The 17,751-nt window shown below is 53.7% G+C and overlaps 3 protein-coding genes across 7 annotated transcripts in view; all 3 read right to left on the bottom strand.

Moving 5' to 3' along the window:
• Positions 1-775: 775 nt before the first annotated feature.
• Positions 776-5,630, bottom strand: KLK8 (kallikrein related peptidase 8). Of its 4 annotated transcripts, none has more exons than XM_046682632.1 (6): positions 5,523-5,630; positions 4,994-5,131; positions 4,390-4,549; positions 3,941-4,200; positions 2,120-2,253; positions 776-982 (listed from the first exon to the last, which is right to left on the bottom strand). In XM_046682632.1, the coding sequence occupies exons 2-6, from the start codon at positions 5,121-5,123 to the stop codon at positions 821-823; spliced, it is 846 nt and encodes a 281-aa protein (XP_046538588.1). In that variant the 5' UTR covers positions 5,124-5,131; positions 5,523-5,630; the 3' UTR covers positions 776-820. The 4 variants fall into 4 exon arrangements, with proteins under 4 accessions (XP_046538588.1, XP_046538589.1, XP_046538590.1 ...); XM_046682633.1 differs by having other exon boundaries at positions 4,390-4,552; positions 5,054-5,131; XM_046682634.1 differs by having other exon boundaries at positions 5,054-5,131.
• A 790-nt stretch (positions 5,631-6,420) lies between these two features.
• KLK9 (kallikrein related peptidase 9) lies at positions 6,421-11,897 on the bottom strand. Of its 2 annotated transcripts, XM_046682317.1 has the most exons (5): positions 11,800-11,897; positions 11,489-11,645; positions 9,000-9,265; positions 7,635-7,771; positions 6,421-7,217 (listed from the first exon to the last, which is right to left on the bottom strand). In XM_046682317.1, the coding sequence occupies exons 1-5, from the start codon at positions 11,840-11,842 to the stop codon at positions 7,065-7,067; spliced, it is 756 nt and encodes a 251-aa protein (XP_046538273.1). In that variant the 5' UTR covers positions 11,843-11,897; the 3' UTR covers positions 6,421-7,064. The 2 variants fall into 2 exon arrangements, with proteins under 2 accessions (XP_046538273.1, XP_046538272.1); XM_046682316.1 differs by having other exon boundaries at positions 7,133-7,771.
• Positions 11,898-15,631: 3,734 nt separating this feature from the next.
• The window catches only part of KLK10 (kallikrein related peptidase 10), a 4,418-nt gene continuing 2,298 nt past the window's right edge, over positions 15,632-17,751 (bottom strand). The window contains exons 4-6 of the mRNA XM_046682315.1: positions 17,288-17,562; positions 16,799-16,932; positions 15,632-16,227 (exon numbers count right to left, since the gene is read on the bottom strand). Of these exons, the coding sequence (XP_046538271.1) occupies positions 16,075-16,227; positions 16,799-16,932; positions 17,288-17,562 (562 nt within the window). The 3' untranslated portion in view covers positions 15,632-16,074. The remainder of the gene's footprint in view (positions 16,228-16,798; positions 16,933-17,287; positions 17,563-17,751) is intronic.

Below are 17,751 nucleotides of genomic sequence, written 5' to 3'. Positions count from 1 at the left end.
AGTTAGGTGGTTGGTAGCAAGAAAGGAATGGAACATACCTGAAGGGAGATGAGACAGACACAGAGGACAGCCGAGCTCTACCTCTTTGCAATTTCTTTATATCTTTACCCGCTTCACACATCTCCCCCAAAGCAACTTACATTAAGCCTTTGCTCTAATGAAAACTCCCCAAAATGTCCTTTTCTCCAAGCTTCAATTTGGACACGAGCAATGAAGCAGCTCATCTCCCTTTACCACAGTAGTCACCTCCAGACAGCTCTAAGTGGTGAGAAAGATTTCTATTTCTCTCGATAAAAACAAAACAAAACAAAAACCTGTTTCTCAGACTTTTGGGGGCTGTCAACGTTCTATTTCTTGACCTGGGTGTTGGTTTCCTGGATGTTCATATGTGAATATTTAAGATGCTTGTATATTTCCTGCACCCTACTTGGTATGCCTCACAGTTTTAAAAGTAGGGGAGGGGAAATCTCCCCGCAAAGCTTAGAAACACTTTAGCCGCTCAGAAAAACCAAACAAAAACCGTTTCAAGCCTGTCTTTCACAGGCCAGGCCATTGGATATCTGGAAATACTTACATATTTTCTCTCCCCTGAAATTAACCTCCCTTTCCTCCAAGTTCTTCTAGAAAAAAGGGAATCGCTTCAGGCAAAGGCGATGGCCAGAGTGGCCGTGGGGGTCTTGGTCTCTCTAGCCTACCTATCAAGCCCCCCAGCAGGGCGCAGACCCCCACCCTTGCACCCTTCCTGGCAGGGCAGAAGCACAGACAGGCAAGGAGCCACACCCGAGGTTGTGAGTTTATTAAGGGGGGTCCAGAGCTCGCCCTAGAATCTGCCCCTGCTGCCTATGGTCTTCTTGATCCAGTCCAGGTAGCGGCAGATGTTGGTGTAGACGCCAGGTTTCTCGGGCCGCCCACAGGGGTCTGAGCCCCAGGATGTGATGCCCTGAAGGACACCGCCACACACCAGCGGGCCCCCGGAGTCGCCCTGGAGGGAGAGAGGAAGAAAAGAGGTTCACTCAAGATGCTCACAAAGCTCCTTTCTCGGCGGTACCCAGCGTTTGGTACCAGTAGCATGATTGGTTCCCTCTAGCCAATGGGGGATAAGAGCATCATCCCCTGGGACCAATGGTGAGAGAGAGGGGTGGGGCTTCCAGGTATGTGGACCAATGAGGGGAGAGAATGCTGTCTCCAGGGTCCAATCCAGAGAGAAGACAGTAGAGATTACACGGAGCAGGCTGAGCTGATGTCTCCTCCGTTCCTGCCCACTGGTGAAGAAATCCCGGAAACCAGTTCCCAAACATAGGAGAAAGGAACAGGCTTCTTGTGGACACGAACACAGGTGCACACACACCAAGAGACAATGGCAGGAGTCTTTGTGGGAAGAGACCATTGTCTCTACAAAACCATCCAGATGGATTGGGCTTCATGACAGGATCACGGGTGGAAATGACACCATTCCTGGCCAATGGGGAAGAAAGCACTGAAGCATTGTCTTCAGGGGCCAATCATTAGCCAAGGAGGTGGGGCTTCCATGAAGAAGACAAAGCCAGGGGGAACCCTCAGGGTGGGAGGTGCAGCTAATAGGAAAGAGAATGTTCTGTCTATGGCAAATCCCAAGAATTGTCATCTTGAGAATGGGGAGCTCATTGAGGGAGCATTGAAGTCAATGGCACCATTCCCTGGCCATTTGGGAAAAGAGCATTGTTCCAAGGAACCCACCGTAGAAGGCAGCCGTGCTAGGGAACCCAGTCAAGTCCCAAGAAAAATGGCTGACTCCCTAGTCAGTGATAGAGTCAGCACAAATTCCAGCAACACTGAGAGAGGGAGCTTGCATGCCCTCTAGCCTCAGGCTGTCTCCCTCATGGACCTCTCCTCTCACTCCTTTTGACTCCTTCTCCACCCTGCATTCCTTCCTGCAGGCAAGGTTCCCAAGAAAATGGCAGTGACAATTCCACATTCCTGATCCCTGTGCTGTGTGGCCTCCAGGGAGTGTGTGGCCTTCTCTGAACCTGCTTCCTACTCCGTAGAGGTAGGGGCAACCTCTCTGGGTGCTAACTCCTTGAGCTTCTACAGGGTGGTAAGGGAGGAGGGGGGAGGGAAGAAGGTTTCAGAAGTCACTCACCTGGCACGTGTCAGCCCCGCTGTTGCTCCCTGCACAGATCATCCCATCTGTGACTTGCCCAGGGTAGACATCCTCACACCGCTTCTGGGGAAAGATTTCTACTTCTGCACAGTTGAGGGTGTCAGGAAAATTCTCTGAGGGGGCAGAGGTTGTAAGTTACTGAAGAGAGCAACGCTTTCCCTCTGATCCTTCCTGGATCTAACCTCCCTTCTGTCCATCCATAGCTACACGGGATGGTGTGTGTGGGGCGGAGTTTCTGACACATTTTGAAAGGGACATCACTTCTCATCACATTAAACAAAGTCCTGGCCCCTGCTGTTTCGTTTCCTCCATCTAGAGAAGAGCCCTCACACCCTACCTTCTGTTTCTGGCCCCGAGTCATCTTCAAATTAAGGATCAGGTGACCAGGGGGACTGGGGGTGCCCCCTTGTGACTCCTCTGACCCTTTCTTTCCAATCTTCCCACTCCAGACCACCAGATCCTCCATCTCAGCTAAATCCTACTTCTTCTAAATGTCACCTCTTCCTAGAAGCCTTCCCTGACCATTCTACTTAAAACACGGCCTTTCCATCACTCCTTTTCCTCTTAGCCTCCATGATATTCCATCATAGCATGTAACTCTACCTAATGTTTTATTTTATTTGTATTTGTGTGTTGTCTATTTCCCCCACCTAGCATGCAACTCCCTAAGGCATAAGGCCTTCACACAGTACAACCCCTGAGGCACACCAGATGCTCACAAAGAAGTGTTGAATTAATGATTGAAAGTGGAATTCATCTTTCTTATGGATCTTTGAGCAATAGACTTGAAGGGAGAAAACTTCTGTCTGGCACTCTGTGTGCAGGAAGCTATATGCTTACCATCTCATTTACTCCTCACAATGGCTCTTTAAAGGAGGGATGTTTTCATTCATTCCATCATTCCTTCATCTATGCATTTATTTCACAAATATTTATTGAGCGCCTACTGTATACCAGCGCCATCCTGAGCACCAGGAACATCCAGTGAAGAAAAGAGATGCAACCTGAGCCCGTATGGAGCTTAAAAATCTATCGAATAATTATCCCCATTTTACAGATGAGGAATGTGAGGCTGAGAGAAGGAAGGGGACTTGCCCAGAGCCATGGTTTGAACTGACCTGCCTGATTCCCGAGCAGGCGGGTTTCCACGGCATCCCGCTGTCTCCTTAGAAGTAGGAGTCAGACAGGCAGGGACCTGAATTCTGGCTTTGCTGCTTCGTGGCCAATCACGTCGCCTTTCTGAGCGGAGCCCCAATTTTTTTCATTGCGAAGCAGGGTGAGGGGTTCCCTGGACTCGGAAGTCCCAGAGGGAGGACCTCCATGGAGGTGGAGTGAGGAGGGAGCTCTGGACCTAGCCTGTGGATCCTGGAGGAGAAAGAACCTGGACTCCTAGATGTGAGGGCAGAAGGGATCTGGGGCCAGGAATCTTGAGCTCAAGAGGAAGAAGGTGCTTTGGGACCTGTTTTCTTGGACCACTGAGGAGCCTGTAGATCCCATGTCTGTTAAGAAGTTTCTATAAAATCCTGTACAGCAAAAGTCTCATAACATGGTGCTCTCCATCATAAAGGAGGCATGCATTCATTGAGCTACTCATTCATTCATCCTTCTACTTTTCTGAGCCTTGCTTAACAATCTGCTAGTTTGCTTTCTTTCTCCTGCCACTCCTGTTAATATTCTGGCCTTCAAGGTGAATCTCAAGATCACAATTATTTTCCCTTCTTTATCTTCTCCTGAAGGCAAAGTTTTGCCAATGTCTTGGGGTCCACTGGGCCAACCAGCTCCTCCTCTCCCTCCTACTACCTCGAGGGCTAGTGATAGAGCCCCAGCCTGAGATGGTGCAGTTCTGGCCAACTTGAGGGCAGCGATCTGTCAGTTTGATGGGCTTCACTTTGGGCCCCAGGGATGCCCGACCACGTAGTCGAATGAGCATCAGGTCGTGATTGTGGTCCTCACTGCTGATGTTGTAGCAGGGATGCGGGATGGACTGAGCCACAGCCATCTCTTGCTCTGTCCCTTCCTTATTCTGCAGACTGTGATCTCCCAGGCGTACCGTGTACTTCCTGTAATGGTGGAGGGTTAGTTTAGGACCCAGGCAGGAAGGAGTCTGGGACCCCAGCCCCCTCCTTCCTCAGACCCAGGAGTTGGGGGCCCCCACTTCCCTCTTGGACCTCCTTTCTGATGTCCAATCCCCCGGTCTCCCCTTCCTGAAATGAGGCCCCAGCGCCCTCTTTCCCCAGGCATCCACTCACGTCTTTTTACAGTGGGCTGCCGTGAGGACCCAGCTGTCACCTATGAGGACACCCCCACATTGCAGCCGAATACCCTGGAACAAGCCCGCCTGCCAAGGCTGTGAATGGGCCTTGCACTCGTGGCCGTCCAGGATTTTGTTCTCTTGTGCCAGGAAGTGTCCTGCTGGTGGAGGGAGAGGGCTGGATCACCACCCTCTGGGGCACAGCGCTGGGCCATGCAAAGCACCGTGGGTTCAAAGGGACACACAGCAAGTTCTCTGCCTGCCTCTCCCACATCCACATGCCCTCACCCCTGAGGCCCTGGCTGCCACACGGATACACATATCCACCCCTGTAAGCCCCTGAGTCATCGCACATAGAGTCACACACCCGAGCACACTTCCACATACATCCACGTGCCCTGTACACTCCCGCGTCTATCTGCGCCTCCCAAACAGCCCTGCTGGCTTGATGTGCTCGTGCAATAAACAGCATCCACTTGACGCACTCCTACTTGCTGCCACGTGCTCCCTCCACCCTCAGGAAAGCCCACAGAAGCTCCCACATGCCATCGCTTGCTTCACCACCCCTCCCCATGCCACCACATGCACCCACATAACATCACCATCACGGCATCCCTGTAGGCTTCCGTGCTGCACCACTGATGCCTTCCAGCCCCCCTCACCTGCCCAGGCTTCCAACAGCAAGAGGAGAAACATCCAGGTCCAGACAGCAGCCGGTGGGGGACGTCCCATGGTGGAGTCTGGGAAAGGAAGAGGGTGGGGCTGAGTCACGAGGATGGGGGAGAGGGACTTTGAGATTGGGGAGGGAGGAGAGCATCCGGAGCTGTTCTTCTGGGTCCTGCAGGAGGAGGGGACTGGGGCCCTGGATTCTTGGGTCTGAGGGAACGGAGCTCTGGGGGGGGGGGGGGGCTAGATTCCTGTGTTCCACTAGAGGAGGGAGTGAGGCTCCTGGTCTCTGGGGTCTGAAGGAAGAGGGAACTGGGAGCTGGGACTCCTAAGTCTTGAGGAGGAGGGGGCTGGGGCCCAGATTCCTGGGTCTTGAAGGCGGAAGGGATCTGAGGTTGAGGTCCTGGGGCCTGGAGGAGGAGAGGCCCCCCGGGATGATGCCTGTGTCTCAGGACGGCATCTCACCTTACAGAATCCAGGGGGCGGGGTCACCTACTGACTCGGACCCAGAGGAAGAGGCCCCAGTACTTCAGCTGTCTGCCTGGTACAGGATTATGGAGCCTTTTATCTGGGAATCCCCGCCTCCTGCTCCGCCTCCGTGGCTCCTGAGGCTGCGGGGCATCTGGGAAGTGGAACCCTGGGTATCAGTGATGAGGGGTGAGGGGCTGAATGGGACATCTTGAGGGAAGAGGGGCTGCAATCTGGGACTTCGGAAGCAAGGGAGAGGAGGAGCTCAGTGCTGTAACTCCTGGATCTGAGACAGAAAGGTCTGGGGGCCAGGACATCTGGGTTTGAGGGAGGAGGTGCTGGGGGTCTGGACTTCTGGGTCTGAGGGAGGAGGGGTTGGGGGCCTGGACTCCAGGGTCTGAGGGAGAAGGGGCTGGAGGCCTGGACTCCTGGGTCTGAGGGAGGAGGGGCTGGGGGCCTGAACTCCAAGGTCTGAGGGAGAAGGGGCTGGGGGAGGTGACTCCTGTGTCTGAAGGAGGAGCGCCTCGGGGGCGGTGACTCCTGTGTCTGGGGGAGGGGGATGTTGGAGCCTGAACTTGGGTCTTGAGGGAGGAGGGGCTGGCAGCTGAATTCTTAAGTCTTTTTGGAAGGAGGGATTTGGACCCTGAGTTTTTGTGGGAGGAAGGGGCTGCTGCCAGGAACCTGGAAGGGAAGAAAGGCGAGTCCGACATCTGAGGGCTGATCGGGCCCCGCCCGCTGCCCCCTGAGAGATGTGCGATCTGGGAAGGCAGGTTTGGGAGGCACCGTGACCTGATTGCCCCTTCCCCTGCGGGCGACGGGACCAGCCCGAGCAGGTCCCAGGAGGCTTGCTGCAATAGGGCTGATGGAGACAGACTTCAGGCGGGATCTACGAAGGGCTCAAGGGGAATTGCAGCGCGGTGGCCGTTCCCTCTCTGCCCTCCACCGCCCACCGATTGCCCTTCCCTCATTCCACGACGAGACAGAAGGAAGGCGCGGCTCCGCGCGTTTATTGTAAAATCATCCATTGTATCTGAAGGGGTCGAGACCCTCCCCCCGACTTCTCCCTGTCGGGTCCCCGCCACAATTCAAACCCAGGACACGCCTGGGGCGGGGCCAAGAGGGGCGGAGCCCGACACCGCGGGAGCTCCACGTGGGTGGAAGGTACCGCCCCCTGACGTCACACAGGGGCGGGGGTCTCGGGTGGAAGGGGCGGGGCCACAGAGGGGTGGAGTCCAGAGAGGAAGTCTCATTGGACGGAGTTCTGAGGGGCGGAGCTATCTGGTGGATTTCACTCCTGGGCTGAGCCGCAAGGGGATGCTGTTCCACCCGGGTGGTGCCTGTTCTTGGTGACCTTAGACGCCGGGCCACGAGGGGCGGAGCTGTCTCCCTGCTCCATTCCGAGGGGGCCGAGCCCGAATGGCCCCAAGGCGTCTCCAGGGCGACTGAGGCCAAGAGCGGAGACCACTGAGGCTGGAGCCCTGCAGTTCCTCCCGGCTCTGCGCCCACCCTCCTCTCTCGGTCAGTGCAAAGAGCGAGGGCTCAGTTGTCCTCCATGGTCTTTCGGATCCAGTCCACGTAGTGGCATACGCTGGTATAGACGGCCGGGCGCCGGGGTCTGGAGCAGGGTTCGGCACCCCCAGATACCACACCCGCCAGGGTTCCGTCGCAAACCAGGGGCCCCCCAGAGTCACCCTGTGCACGAGAGAAGAACAGAGAAACTGTTAAGTGGGTCTATTCATGACAGTACACAGGTCACTTCCTCCCTGCAGGAAGACCCGAATCCTCTCCCCCAACACCCCCATGTCCCGGTCTCCAGTCCCTCCTCCCTCAGACCCAGGAGTACCAGCTCATAGCCCCACCTCACCCCTGGACCTAGCACTCTGGGCTCCTAGCTCCCACATCGTCCAGGACTTAGAGTCTGGACCCCTAATCCCCTCCTCCTTTAGATCCAGAAATCCTGGCCCTGGTCCCATCCTCTCCCAGGACCCAGGTGCCCCAGCTCCCACCTTGCTTTGATCCAGGAAGTCTGGGGCCCCAACTCCCTTCTCCCACAGGACCCGGAAATCCTGGCAGGATACCCATCTCCCTCCTCCCCAGAGTAGGTCTCACCTGGCAGGAGCCCCGGCCCCCCTCCCAGAGGCCGGCGCAGAGCATGCTGTCCGAGATGTGGCCTGGATATGCCCGATGGCAGAGTTTGCGCTCCAGGATGCTGATGTTGGCACACTGCAACGTGAGTGGGTACTGCACTGTTGGCGATAGAGATTCATCCATAGAGGATCAGCAACTGTCCCCATCACACTGAGTAGCCCCCCACCCTTTCCGAAGGACTCATAGAACCACAGTGTAAGACTCTCAAAAACAGAAACGAGAGTTGGAGGCAAAGAGACAGAATCACAGTGTGAAAGAGAAATAGATGGATATGAGGAGGGGGAGAGGGCCAAAGAGAGGGAGAGTGAGAGAGATGCCGAGAGCCAAGAGTCAAGAAGAGATACATATGTAACTCATGCAGAGAAAAACAGAGACCGTGGCGGGAGATAGAGACCTCTTAAGGGGAAAAAGGTTCTCAGAGGAAGCAATGAAGAAATAGGGAGAAATAGGCCCAGAAATAACCAAGGGAGAAGGCAGTGAGATAAAAGAGAGAAGACGTTTCTGGTCATTGATAAAGATACAGATAAAGATTCAGAGATGCCGGATAGAGAGAGGGAGATACAGTGTATATAATAGAGATACCGATGCCTATATATCTATATAGGTCCATGTATATAATATCTGGGTGCAAATTCAGATGCAGCCAGGGGCTTGTTCGGTAAACAGAAGTGGGTGGAGGGGACTGTGCAAGGAGACAGCAGACAGTGGGGCAAACTGTGGGGGGCCAGAGAACCCATATCTTGTCTAAAATAGACAGCCCCAACTGACTCTGTTCAACAATTGTCCATATTTTGGGAATGTGGGTCCAGTGGACACAGTTCTTTGAATTTTTCGAATGACTCTAGAAACTTTTCTTTTATGTAAAATCTCGTGGGTGTCAGATGTTGGCAGCAACAAATTCAGACTTTTTTTTTCAAGATACTTTGAAAACTGATACTGATGTGGGAAACCAAATTTGGCTCATAAGTTGCTGATTTGTGATTCTGAGACATGTAACCCTATTTTGATTCTAAGGTCTGTGTGTTTTCACATTTAAACATCTCTGAAATCTGGAGGTGTCTTCCAGTAAATGCTGTCATACGAGCATCAATGGGACCTTTTGTTGTTCTTGTTGCTAGCAGGTCATAAAATGGTGATGCATCTTATAATTCGTGGCATCTTAGATTTGGTGGAATAGATGGATCGACGGATGGATGGATAGATAGATAGATAGATAGATAGATAGATAGATAGGAGACAGAGATGGACAGGCAGAGACAGAGACAGAGGAGGGATTCAGACCCTCAGCCTGAGATGTAAAGGGGTGTGTTGTGGGCAAGACTGTACCCTTGGGGCTGGACACGGCCCCCCAGCCTGAGATGAGACACTGGGTGCCTGGAGAGACACAGGTGTGGCTGAGGTTGAGGGGTTGCACAGCAGGTCCCAGTTGTGCCTGCCTGGGCAGACGGATCAGCATGATGTCATCGTTGTGGTCATTGGCACTGAGGTCCTCATTGAATCCAGGGTGCGGGAAGAAGTCGGTGACCCGGAACAGCTGCTCTGGACCTTCCCATTTCCAGAGATGATGCTCCCCGAGGCGGACCCACAGATATCTGTTGAGACAGGCCTCGGAGATCAAGCTGGGAGAACATGTGGGGTCTTCGCAGTCTGGGTCCTCTTTTTCTGTCCACCAGGCTGCTGTGTAATCCTCCACAAGCCACATCCCCTCTCTGGGCCCCCATCATTTACATGTGACCCAGGGTGCTGTGTGATTTTAAGCAGGGCACACACCCTCTCTGGGCCTCTGCTCCCCACTCCATCCCTTTGTCTGCTTCTACCTTTGTAGTTCTCCCCAGAAACCTCATACCCCTTCCTAGGTGCACGACGAGTGAGCCACTTTCTTCGCTGCCCCACCTGGGGCCTTGGTGGTGACCTAGTACCTGGGAGCCATGTAGGCATGTGGGGGTTCCACTTATCACACAACAACAGCTCCACCTCCTGCCTCCACAGGTCTAGTGGCTTCCGTGGGGAGTGGCTCTGTGTGTGTGTTTGTGTATGTGTCCATATGGAGGAGGATGGCATATGGGAAATCCCCAAATTGGGGGTCATCTGTGGCCTCATGCTTTTCCTGTCTGCCATATCCCTCACCCCTCAATGCATTTCTTCCCGAGGTCTAACCTCAAGCACTCTCCACACCGTCCCAGTCCACTTCTTCTTCTCTGGGTCCATGCCCAGGATGGCTGGGGACCCTCAGGGGTCTCCATGTCCATCCCCCAGCCTCTGACCTCTGATGCTAGCGGCCAGGCTAACGAGTGAGAATCCAGGGTTTGAAGAGTGTGAGGTGTCATGTTTATCTCTGTCCCTCTCTGTCACCTCATTGCCTTGGCTCTGTGTCTAGGAAACCAGCCCCCCACCACAACTCTTCCCTGCCTCTGAGTCTCTTCTCCCTCCACATCTCAGCTTCTCTCCTTCTTTGTCTTTGGGGCTGGAATCTGTGCATTGTTCTTCCAGCCTGATGTACAGACCTGAGCTAAAAGAGGCCCCATCATGGAGGAATGCATGATGGGAAATTCCCACACAACATGCTGAGCGGCTAGAGATAATGTAGAAAAGACTTCTGCCTCAGGTAGATTCTAGGGTTCTATTAGAATGCCTAGAATCTAAAATTCTAACACGCTAGGAATCCATGATTCTAGAATTCTATGAGGCTTAAGTGCTAGAATGTTATGAATCCAAGATTCTCATGTTCCAGATTTCACTGGATCAAAAAATTCTAGGATTTTTAAATGATCTGGATTAAATCTAGGATTTAAAGAGCCTAGAATTTTAATATTCTGGGACAATAAGACTAGAATTTCAGTATTCCAAAATTTTATAAATCTGTGATTTTAGAAACGAGAATCTAGGATTCAAGTAGTTTGAGACTAGAATTCTCTGAATGAAAACTTTGGGGATTTGAAGAGTCTTGAGTGATAGCATTCTAGGATAGTAAATCCACCAGATTCTAGACATTTATGAATATAAGCTTCCAGAATTCTCTCAGCTCAAGATTCTAGAATTTTGTAAGTCACAGAAATCTAGGATATTGTAAATCAAAGATTCTCTGACTATGAGTTTCCGTAGCCCATAAACCTAGCTAGAATACTCTAGAATTCTAGCTGGAATCTAAGATTCTAGGATCGTGCTGTCCAATACAGCTACTGAGCACTTGAAATGGGGCTAGTCCAAATTAAGATGTGCCTTACATGTGAAATGCATGTCTGATTTCAAAGGCTTTGAACAAAAAAAAGAGGAAACTATGTCATTCACAAATATTGAAAAATTGATTACATGTTGAAATAATATCTTGAGTCTGTCAAATTAAATCTATTATTAAAATTCATCTCACTTGTTTCTTTTTGACTTTTCCAGGTGTCTACTAGAAAGCTAACTTACCTACGTGGCTGGCATTATATTTCCTTTGGGCAGCCCTGGTCTGGACTTCTAAGATTCTAATAGTCTCTGATCCATGGTTCTAGAATTCACAGAAGCTGGTGTAGAGTCTCGTGGATCCAAGCTTCTAGGAGTCTACGATTCTGGATTTCTCTGGGTCAGAGTCTAGGATTCTAAGAGTATGAGTTTTGAATCTTTAGATTCCTAGAGCCAGATATTTTAGGATTCCAAAAGGAGGAGAGTGGAGTCTTTATAATTCTAAGAGTTGAACTTTTCGGCAACAGAAATGGAGGCTCAACCTTTCCTGCCGACAGCTCCCTCCCTTCTCTACCGGAGGCCCCTTGCCCCTCACGCTTTCCTGACCCCCAGCCCCTTCCCCAGAATAGCCCACCCGGGTCACTCACGGCTTCCGGCAGTGGGCGGCTGTGAGCAGCCAGCGGTCACTGATGAGGGACGCCCCACAGAAGAGGCGGGTGAGGAAGAAGAGGCCCGCCTGCCAGGGCTGCGAGTTGGGGCGGCATTCCTGGGCCCCGACGGCTCGTGTGTCTGCCCAGCCGTGCCCTGGGGTTAGGGTGGGGGACAGAGGGATCAATGAAGAGCAAGATGGGAGGGCTGGGGAGAGATGCTGAGATGTATAGAGGGCAGGAGGGAAGGGCAGGATGGGTGGGCGCCCAGGACCACGGAGGGGCAGTCGGATGGAAGGCTGGACCCTCACCTGCTAGCACAGAAAGCAGAGCACAGATGAATCCCAGCTTCATGTCCTCCGGGTGCCTGGGTCCTCGACCCTGCGCTCGGGCGTCCCTGCTTCTTTATGGTAAGCCATGCCATCTCCCATCTCCTTCCTCCTCCCTGGGGCCGCCCCGTGATTAATCTGGATTGAGAAATGTCATGGGGGGGAGGGGGAAGCCCGGGACCTTGACTGGGGGCCTTGGAAAGGGAGGAAGCACAGGGGGACCCCCTGTCCTGATGAGGGGGTGACCTGCTAGGTGCGGGCTTGGCTAAATGGGGGAGGGGCCCTGGGAAGTGGAGTCCTCCAGAGGGTCTCCAGGAAGCGTTGCCCTCATTCCCCCCTGACCTCCGGATACAGAATCTGGATCCAGGATGTTCTGTGGCTGGGAGGAGGAAGAAAGAAGGAGAGGAGGTGGGGTCTTGGGGTGAAAGCAAATTTATCTTGAATGAAGCTGTGGAGAGCTGGGACTAAGGTGCAGGGCAAGCTGGAGGGATGTGCAGGAGGACCTTGCAGAAATCAAGCTAGGGGTGGGAGAAAGAAGCAGGACTCAGAGGGAAGAGGGCAGACAGGATGGGGGTGTGGAGGGGAAAGAGAGAGAAAGGAAAAAAAAAAAAAGGATGATAGAGACACAGAAGGATCTGGGGTGAGAGGGGAGAGAGAGAGACCACAAGACAGCTGCGCGTGTATACACATCCCACAGAGCACTCCTTGCAGTGGGGGTGTGGGCCCCTTCCCACAAGGATGAAGGCCTCTTCTAGGAGGTTGGGAAATACGGTCCCCACTGCATGAACCACTTTTGCCATAAGCTACCCCTTTCATCACATCGCCACTACTCCAAGGACTCAGGTGCCCAAGCTGACTGGAATATAGTACTTTTCCATTTCTTTTAATACCACTAGATCGTGCCTGAGTCCTCCCAACATCGTCTTCTTTTTTTCTCACCCATTTCCCCTCCATTGTCCTTCCCGTCACCCCACCCTTCCTGTCTCTCTCTCCATCCTTCCTTCTTACCGGGTGGCAGCCCCCTGGAGGGCCAAGCCCAGGTCTGACTCATCTCGGTGTCCCCAGCCATCACCCAGTTCAGGGCTGGGCTCATGGGAATCCTCAGGAGATGTTAATTGAATGAGCGAATGTCTTTCTCTATATCCTTCTTTTCCTGGTGAACACCTACTCATCCTTCAGGACCCAACCTAAATGCCCCCTCCTCCAGGAAGTCCTCTCTGATTTCTCCAGGCAGAGTCCATCTTTTCCTTCCTCTGGGCATCCACAGTCTCTTCTGCTTTCTGTTGTCACAAGTCTGATGATCAAGCTGGATCTGGGCTCCCCTGGAATGCCTCCTTGCTCTGGTTAGTGGTTGGAACAAGGACTCTAGACCTGAACCACCTGGATCCAAATTTCAACATGGGCAATTGTTAGGTGTGACCTTGCGCAAGTCATTGGGTCTCTCTCAGTTGCTCCATCTATTAAGTAGCAATAGTAATCAGGACTGTAGGGGGGTTACATGAATTAACACATGTGAAGCATGACAGTCCCTGGCACACGGTAAGCATTTAATAAATATAATATGTTTATCCGTCTCCTTCAGAGCTCTCTACTGCCTCCAACACAATACATGTCACCCACGGCTACACTTGTCTTACACCGTCTCTAGAAGGGACTTCTTTGAGACCAGGAACTGAATACCCACTATGTGTTGAGTGCCATGGTAACTGCTTTAAGAACATCTTGACAGCTGTCCTTATTGGCTGTTCACTCTGTGTCTGGCAGTTTGGTAAGTGTTTTGTGCATATTATCTCATTTAATTCTCATGAGCCTCTAATCCATTTCTGCTTCACAGAGGGGACAACTGCGGTAGAGAGCATTCAAGTAATTTGCTCAAGGTCGCAGAGTAAGTGACAGAAGTGCATTTCCTTCTCTACCTGGCGAACTCCTGTGTATCCTTTAGAACCCCATGCGAGTGTCCCCTCATCTGAGAAACCTTCCCTGACTCCTTGGCCCAGCCTTGGGGTGCCCCATGCCTCCTTCTGTTACGGTGATGATCGATTTGGATTATTCGTTAATTTAGCAATGTGTTGAGTGGCTTCTTTGCACCAGGCACCATAGCAGGTGCTTAGAAAACCACCGTGAATAAATCAGAGTCCCTGTCCTCACCGACTGGGTCAAGAGAGAGAGGGGACAGATCATGGTGGAGTAAGCAAATAAATGAGATTATTTCAGCTATAACAGTGCTGTAAAGGAAATAAAAAAACAATGGGAGCCAGCCCTGACGGCCTAGTGGCATTCTTGGTTTGGTTCCCGGGCACAGAACCCCACCACTCGCCTGTCAGTAGCCATGCGGTGGCAGCGTCTCACATAGAAGAACTAGAAGGACCTACATGTAGAATATACAACTATGCACTGGGGTTTTGGGGAGGGAAACACAAAAGAGAGAGCAAGATTGGCAACAGATGTTAGTTCAGAGTCAATCTTTCCCAGCAAAAAAAAAATAAAATAAAATAAGCAACAGATTGGTGACCCTGGGGTGGCGGAGGGATCCATTTATGCAGGGCAATCCTGGAAGGCCTCCTTGAGGAGGTGACCTTTGAGTGGAGACCTGAATGACAAGAATGTAAGGCTTGCCTGTCTCCCTGGCCTGACTGGTAGCTCCTTGAGGGTAGGGCCCAGTCTGATTCATCTCGTGGACCTGGCATAGGACACGGCTCCGTAAACACTTGCGGCATGACTAAAGGAACGAGCGAATTGCCTTGAAAAAGGAATCGGGGTTTTTGCGTTCCCACCTACTGTGCTTCCAATTCCAGCGTGACAAACTCAGCTGATATGCCTGATTGACGTTTCCTGGGTGTGCTAATGCGGGGGTGGGGGGGAGAGGCAATGGAAGGGCGCTCTGTAGACTCTGTGCTCGGACCTGTGCACCCATCTTCCGTGGGCTCCGTGAGGGCAGGACATTTGTGGTCACCACTGCCTTCCGGGCCCTAGGCGCTCAGTAAGTCCTCATTTGACAGGGGGACGCAAAAACAACCAGGGCCCGCTGGGAAATTTCTGTCGTGCAAACGTTCTGCTTATGTAGCACTCCAAAGGCCAGGCTAAGCAGAGAGACCCAAACATCTGCGAGCTTCGCCTGGATTCGTCTATAACGCCCCCCAGCACGGTAATATTCACACCAAGGCAATTTTGGGGAGAGGAGAAAAATCGCTCCTCCCAAATTTTTAGGGCAAAATCTCAAAGCCCCATTTGGGATGGGGACGGGGTCGGGGATGGGGATGGGGATGGAAGTGGACCTGGGGTCATGGATGTTGGACTCGGGGATGAACGTGACGTGGTGGAGCCGGGACTGTAGCTCGTGGGAGGTGAAGTGATGATGGAGACGGATCCGACAAAGCAAAAAATTTCCCCTAAATGTCAGAGGGCTCCTTTGCATGAGCTTGGCACCTGAGGTGGGGAGCGTTCCTCTGGTCTTAGAGGTTGGGATGGAGGCAGGGCGAGGTCCCTCGGGTTCCAGGGGCCCCAGGAAGTCAGAGAAGGTACCAGATGACTCAGAGGCGGCCCAGCTCTCGGACAGGAAGAGCTGGTGTTGGGTGGACTCAGACATGGGAAACGGTGGGAAGGAAGAAGGAAGTAGTGAAGAGGTACCCCATGGAACTTTAGAGGAGGGTGGAGGATGTGCTTCTCCCATCGGCCCCGAGAGATGGAGGTGGGGATGGTGTCTCGGGGTGGGGTGGGGGATTGGGCTTGGGAGCTACCCCTGTGCTTTTCTCCCCAGGACACAGAGTCACACACCAGGACCTGTTCACAGATCATGACAACAGGTAACACTTAGTCAGAGCTCACCGCCCACTGGGTTAATGCTTTACTGATAATTACGTGACGATCTACGCACACACAGGATATCACAGTCTCCTCACAACACATCTATGAGGAGATGTCCATTATCCCCATATTCCAGGTGAGGAAGCCCAGGCCCAGAGAGGGTAGTTGGCTTGCCCAAGGTCACACAGCAGGGAGTGGTAGAGGAAGCCTGGTTGGGGGACGGAGAACTTCTCTCGGAGACTGAGTGACTACCGGCTTCCTCGTTTCTCTTGAGCAAAATTTTGCCAACACTCTCTGCACTTTGGCTTGAATGCCGGCAGAGAACAGCAGTGGGCAGGGCGGGGGAGAATGGTAGCAGGTGCGGACGGACAGCCGAGGTTTGCGTGGGGCGGGGGCAGAGTCCAGTCGACCGTGGAGGAACGAGGAAGAGGGCAGAGTCGCCAGGCCTCTGGGTCAGTTGGAACGTATGGTTTTCTCTATCCAGGAGGTGTATTTGCAGATCTGAGTGTAGACAGCTGGGTGCTGAGCAGAGCCACACGGGTAGATGCCCCACGAAAGGGTGCCCTGCAGGGTCTCGTCGCAGACCAGAGGGCCACCGGAGTCACTCTGGGGCGGGAGGAAAGAGAAATAAATACATCAAAGCAAGGGCTGTCACTTGGTGGTCTGGCGGTCGTGAGAGGGAGGACGGGGCTAGGGAGGGTTGGAGCCGGGCTGGGATAAAGATGAGGTGGGGGTGGGGTTGGAACTAGGTATGGGGGGTGGGGGGGGGGTGGCGCGGAACTTGGGGTTATGGGCATTGGGTCGGGGGGATGAGGGTGGAGACCCGGCAGAGCTGGGATTTGTAGCTCCTTATAGGTAAAGGGATGGAGACGGATCTAAAGATAGGGATGGGGGAGGGGTTTAGGAATGGCTTGAGGACAGGAATGCAGTGGAGGATGGAGTGGGAAGGTCTGGGGACGGCCTTGGGAATGGAGCTGGGAACCGGGTGGGGCGTGAGAAGATGGACTCGAGGAGGTAGTGCTGGACATGGGGTTAGAGTTGGGGTAGCGATGTGGTCGTGCTGGACATAGGGAGGACTTCGTGCTGGGGGTGGCTATGGGGTTGGGGACTTCTGTTTTCCCATAACCTCCCTATCCTCCCCGCCATGAGTCAGTGACCCTCCTTGGCCAGTCCCTACCTGGCAGGGGTCCTGGCCCTGGTCCAGCCCTGCACATATCATGTTGCTGGTGACCACACCAGGGTAGAAGACCTCACACTCCTTAGGACTCAGGATAGTGACCCTGGAGCAGCTCAGGCCCTTGTTGTACTTCACTGACGGGAGAAAACACCAGGTCATTCCAGGGTCCAGCCCCCCATCCTCAAGGACCCAGGTGCCATCCTTCCCCAGACCCGGGAGTCCGGGCCACAGCCCCTCCTCCCTCAGACCCAGGAGTCCAGGCCCCAGCCCCTCCTCCCTCAGACCCAGGGGTCCAGCCCCAGCCCCTCCTCCCTCAGACCCAGGAGTCCAGGCCAAGCCCCTCCTCCCTCAGACCCAGGGGTCCATCCCCCAGCCCCTCCTCCCTCAGACACAGGGGGCTGTGCCCCCAGCCCCTCCTCCCTCAGACCCAGGAGTCCATCCCCCAGCCTCTTTCCTCGAGATACAGGTCTCAGGGCCCCCAGTTCTTGCCTCTTCGGGCGGCCGTGGTGCCCCAGCCAGCAACCTGGCACCTGTCTCCGGGCTGGGCACAGCGGTAGGGCAGGCGGAGGGTCTGGATGCGAGTCCCCAGCACAGCAGGCCTTGCCAGCTTCAGCAGCATGAGGTCATGCTCGTCTGTCCGCCTTGGCAGGATGGGGCCCGAGCCCTGGTGGTACTTATGGTGGACAATAGGGCGAGTGGTCCGGCGGAGCTGCTCACCCTGGAGAAGCAGCAGGTGGTCGTCCCCTATTCGAGCCCACAGCGGCCTGAGGAGGGGAGAGACATATGGAGGCAAAGCCTTTGTAGGGACTGGGATGGACTCTGAGTTTCTGGGAAGGAGGGTACAGGGAGCAGGCTGGGGCCTGGACCCCTGGTTCTGAGGGAGGAGGGGCTGGGGGCTGGAACCCCGGGTCTGAGGGAGGAGGGGCTGGGGGCCTGGACACCTGGGTCTGAGG

This window comes from Equus quagga, chromosome 13, assembly GCF_021613505.1.
Source record: "Equus quagga isolate Etosha38 chromosome 13, UCLA_HA_Equagga_1.0, whole genome shotgun sequence".
In the NCBI taxonomy this organism is placed as follows: Eukaryota; Metazoa; Chordata; class Mammalia; order Perissodactyla; family Equidae; genus Equus; species Equus quagga.
Note: the sequence above shows the minus strand (reverse complement) of the source record. Positions and strands in the feature narration are given on the sequence as shown.

Excerpts from the sequence above, each read along its gene's own strand:
- KLK9 (XM_046682316.1), bottom strand. The coding sequence starts at position 11,842 with ATGAAGCTGGGATTCATCTGTGCTCTGCTTTCTGTGCTAGCAG. Across the intron at positions 11,646-11,799 it reads TCTGCTTTCTGTGCTAGCAG|GGCACGGCTGGGCAGACACA; the intron begins GTGAGGGTCCAG and ends CCCTAACCCCAG. Across the intron at positions 7,772-8,999 it reads GGCCGTGTCCAGCCCCAAGG|TGCAGTACCCACTCACGTTG; the intron begins GTACAGTCTTGC and ends TATCGCCAACAG.
- KLK8 (XM_046682632.1), bottom strand. The coding sequence starts at position 5,123 with ATGGGACGTCCCCCACCGGCTGCTGTCTGGACCTGGATGTTTCTCCTC. Across the intron at positions 4,550-4,993 it reads CCTACAGGGATGCCGTGATG|GACACTTCCTGGCACAAGAG; the intron begins GTGATGTTATGT and ends CTCCACCAGCAG. Across the intron at positions 4,201-4,389 it reads GCAGCCCACTGTAAAAAGAC|GAAGTACACGGTACGCCTGG; the intron begins GTGAGTGGATGC and ends CCACCATTACAG.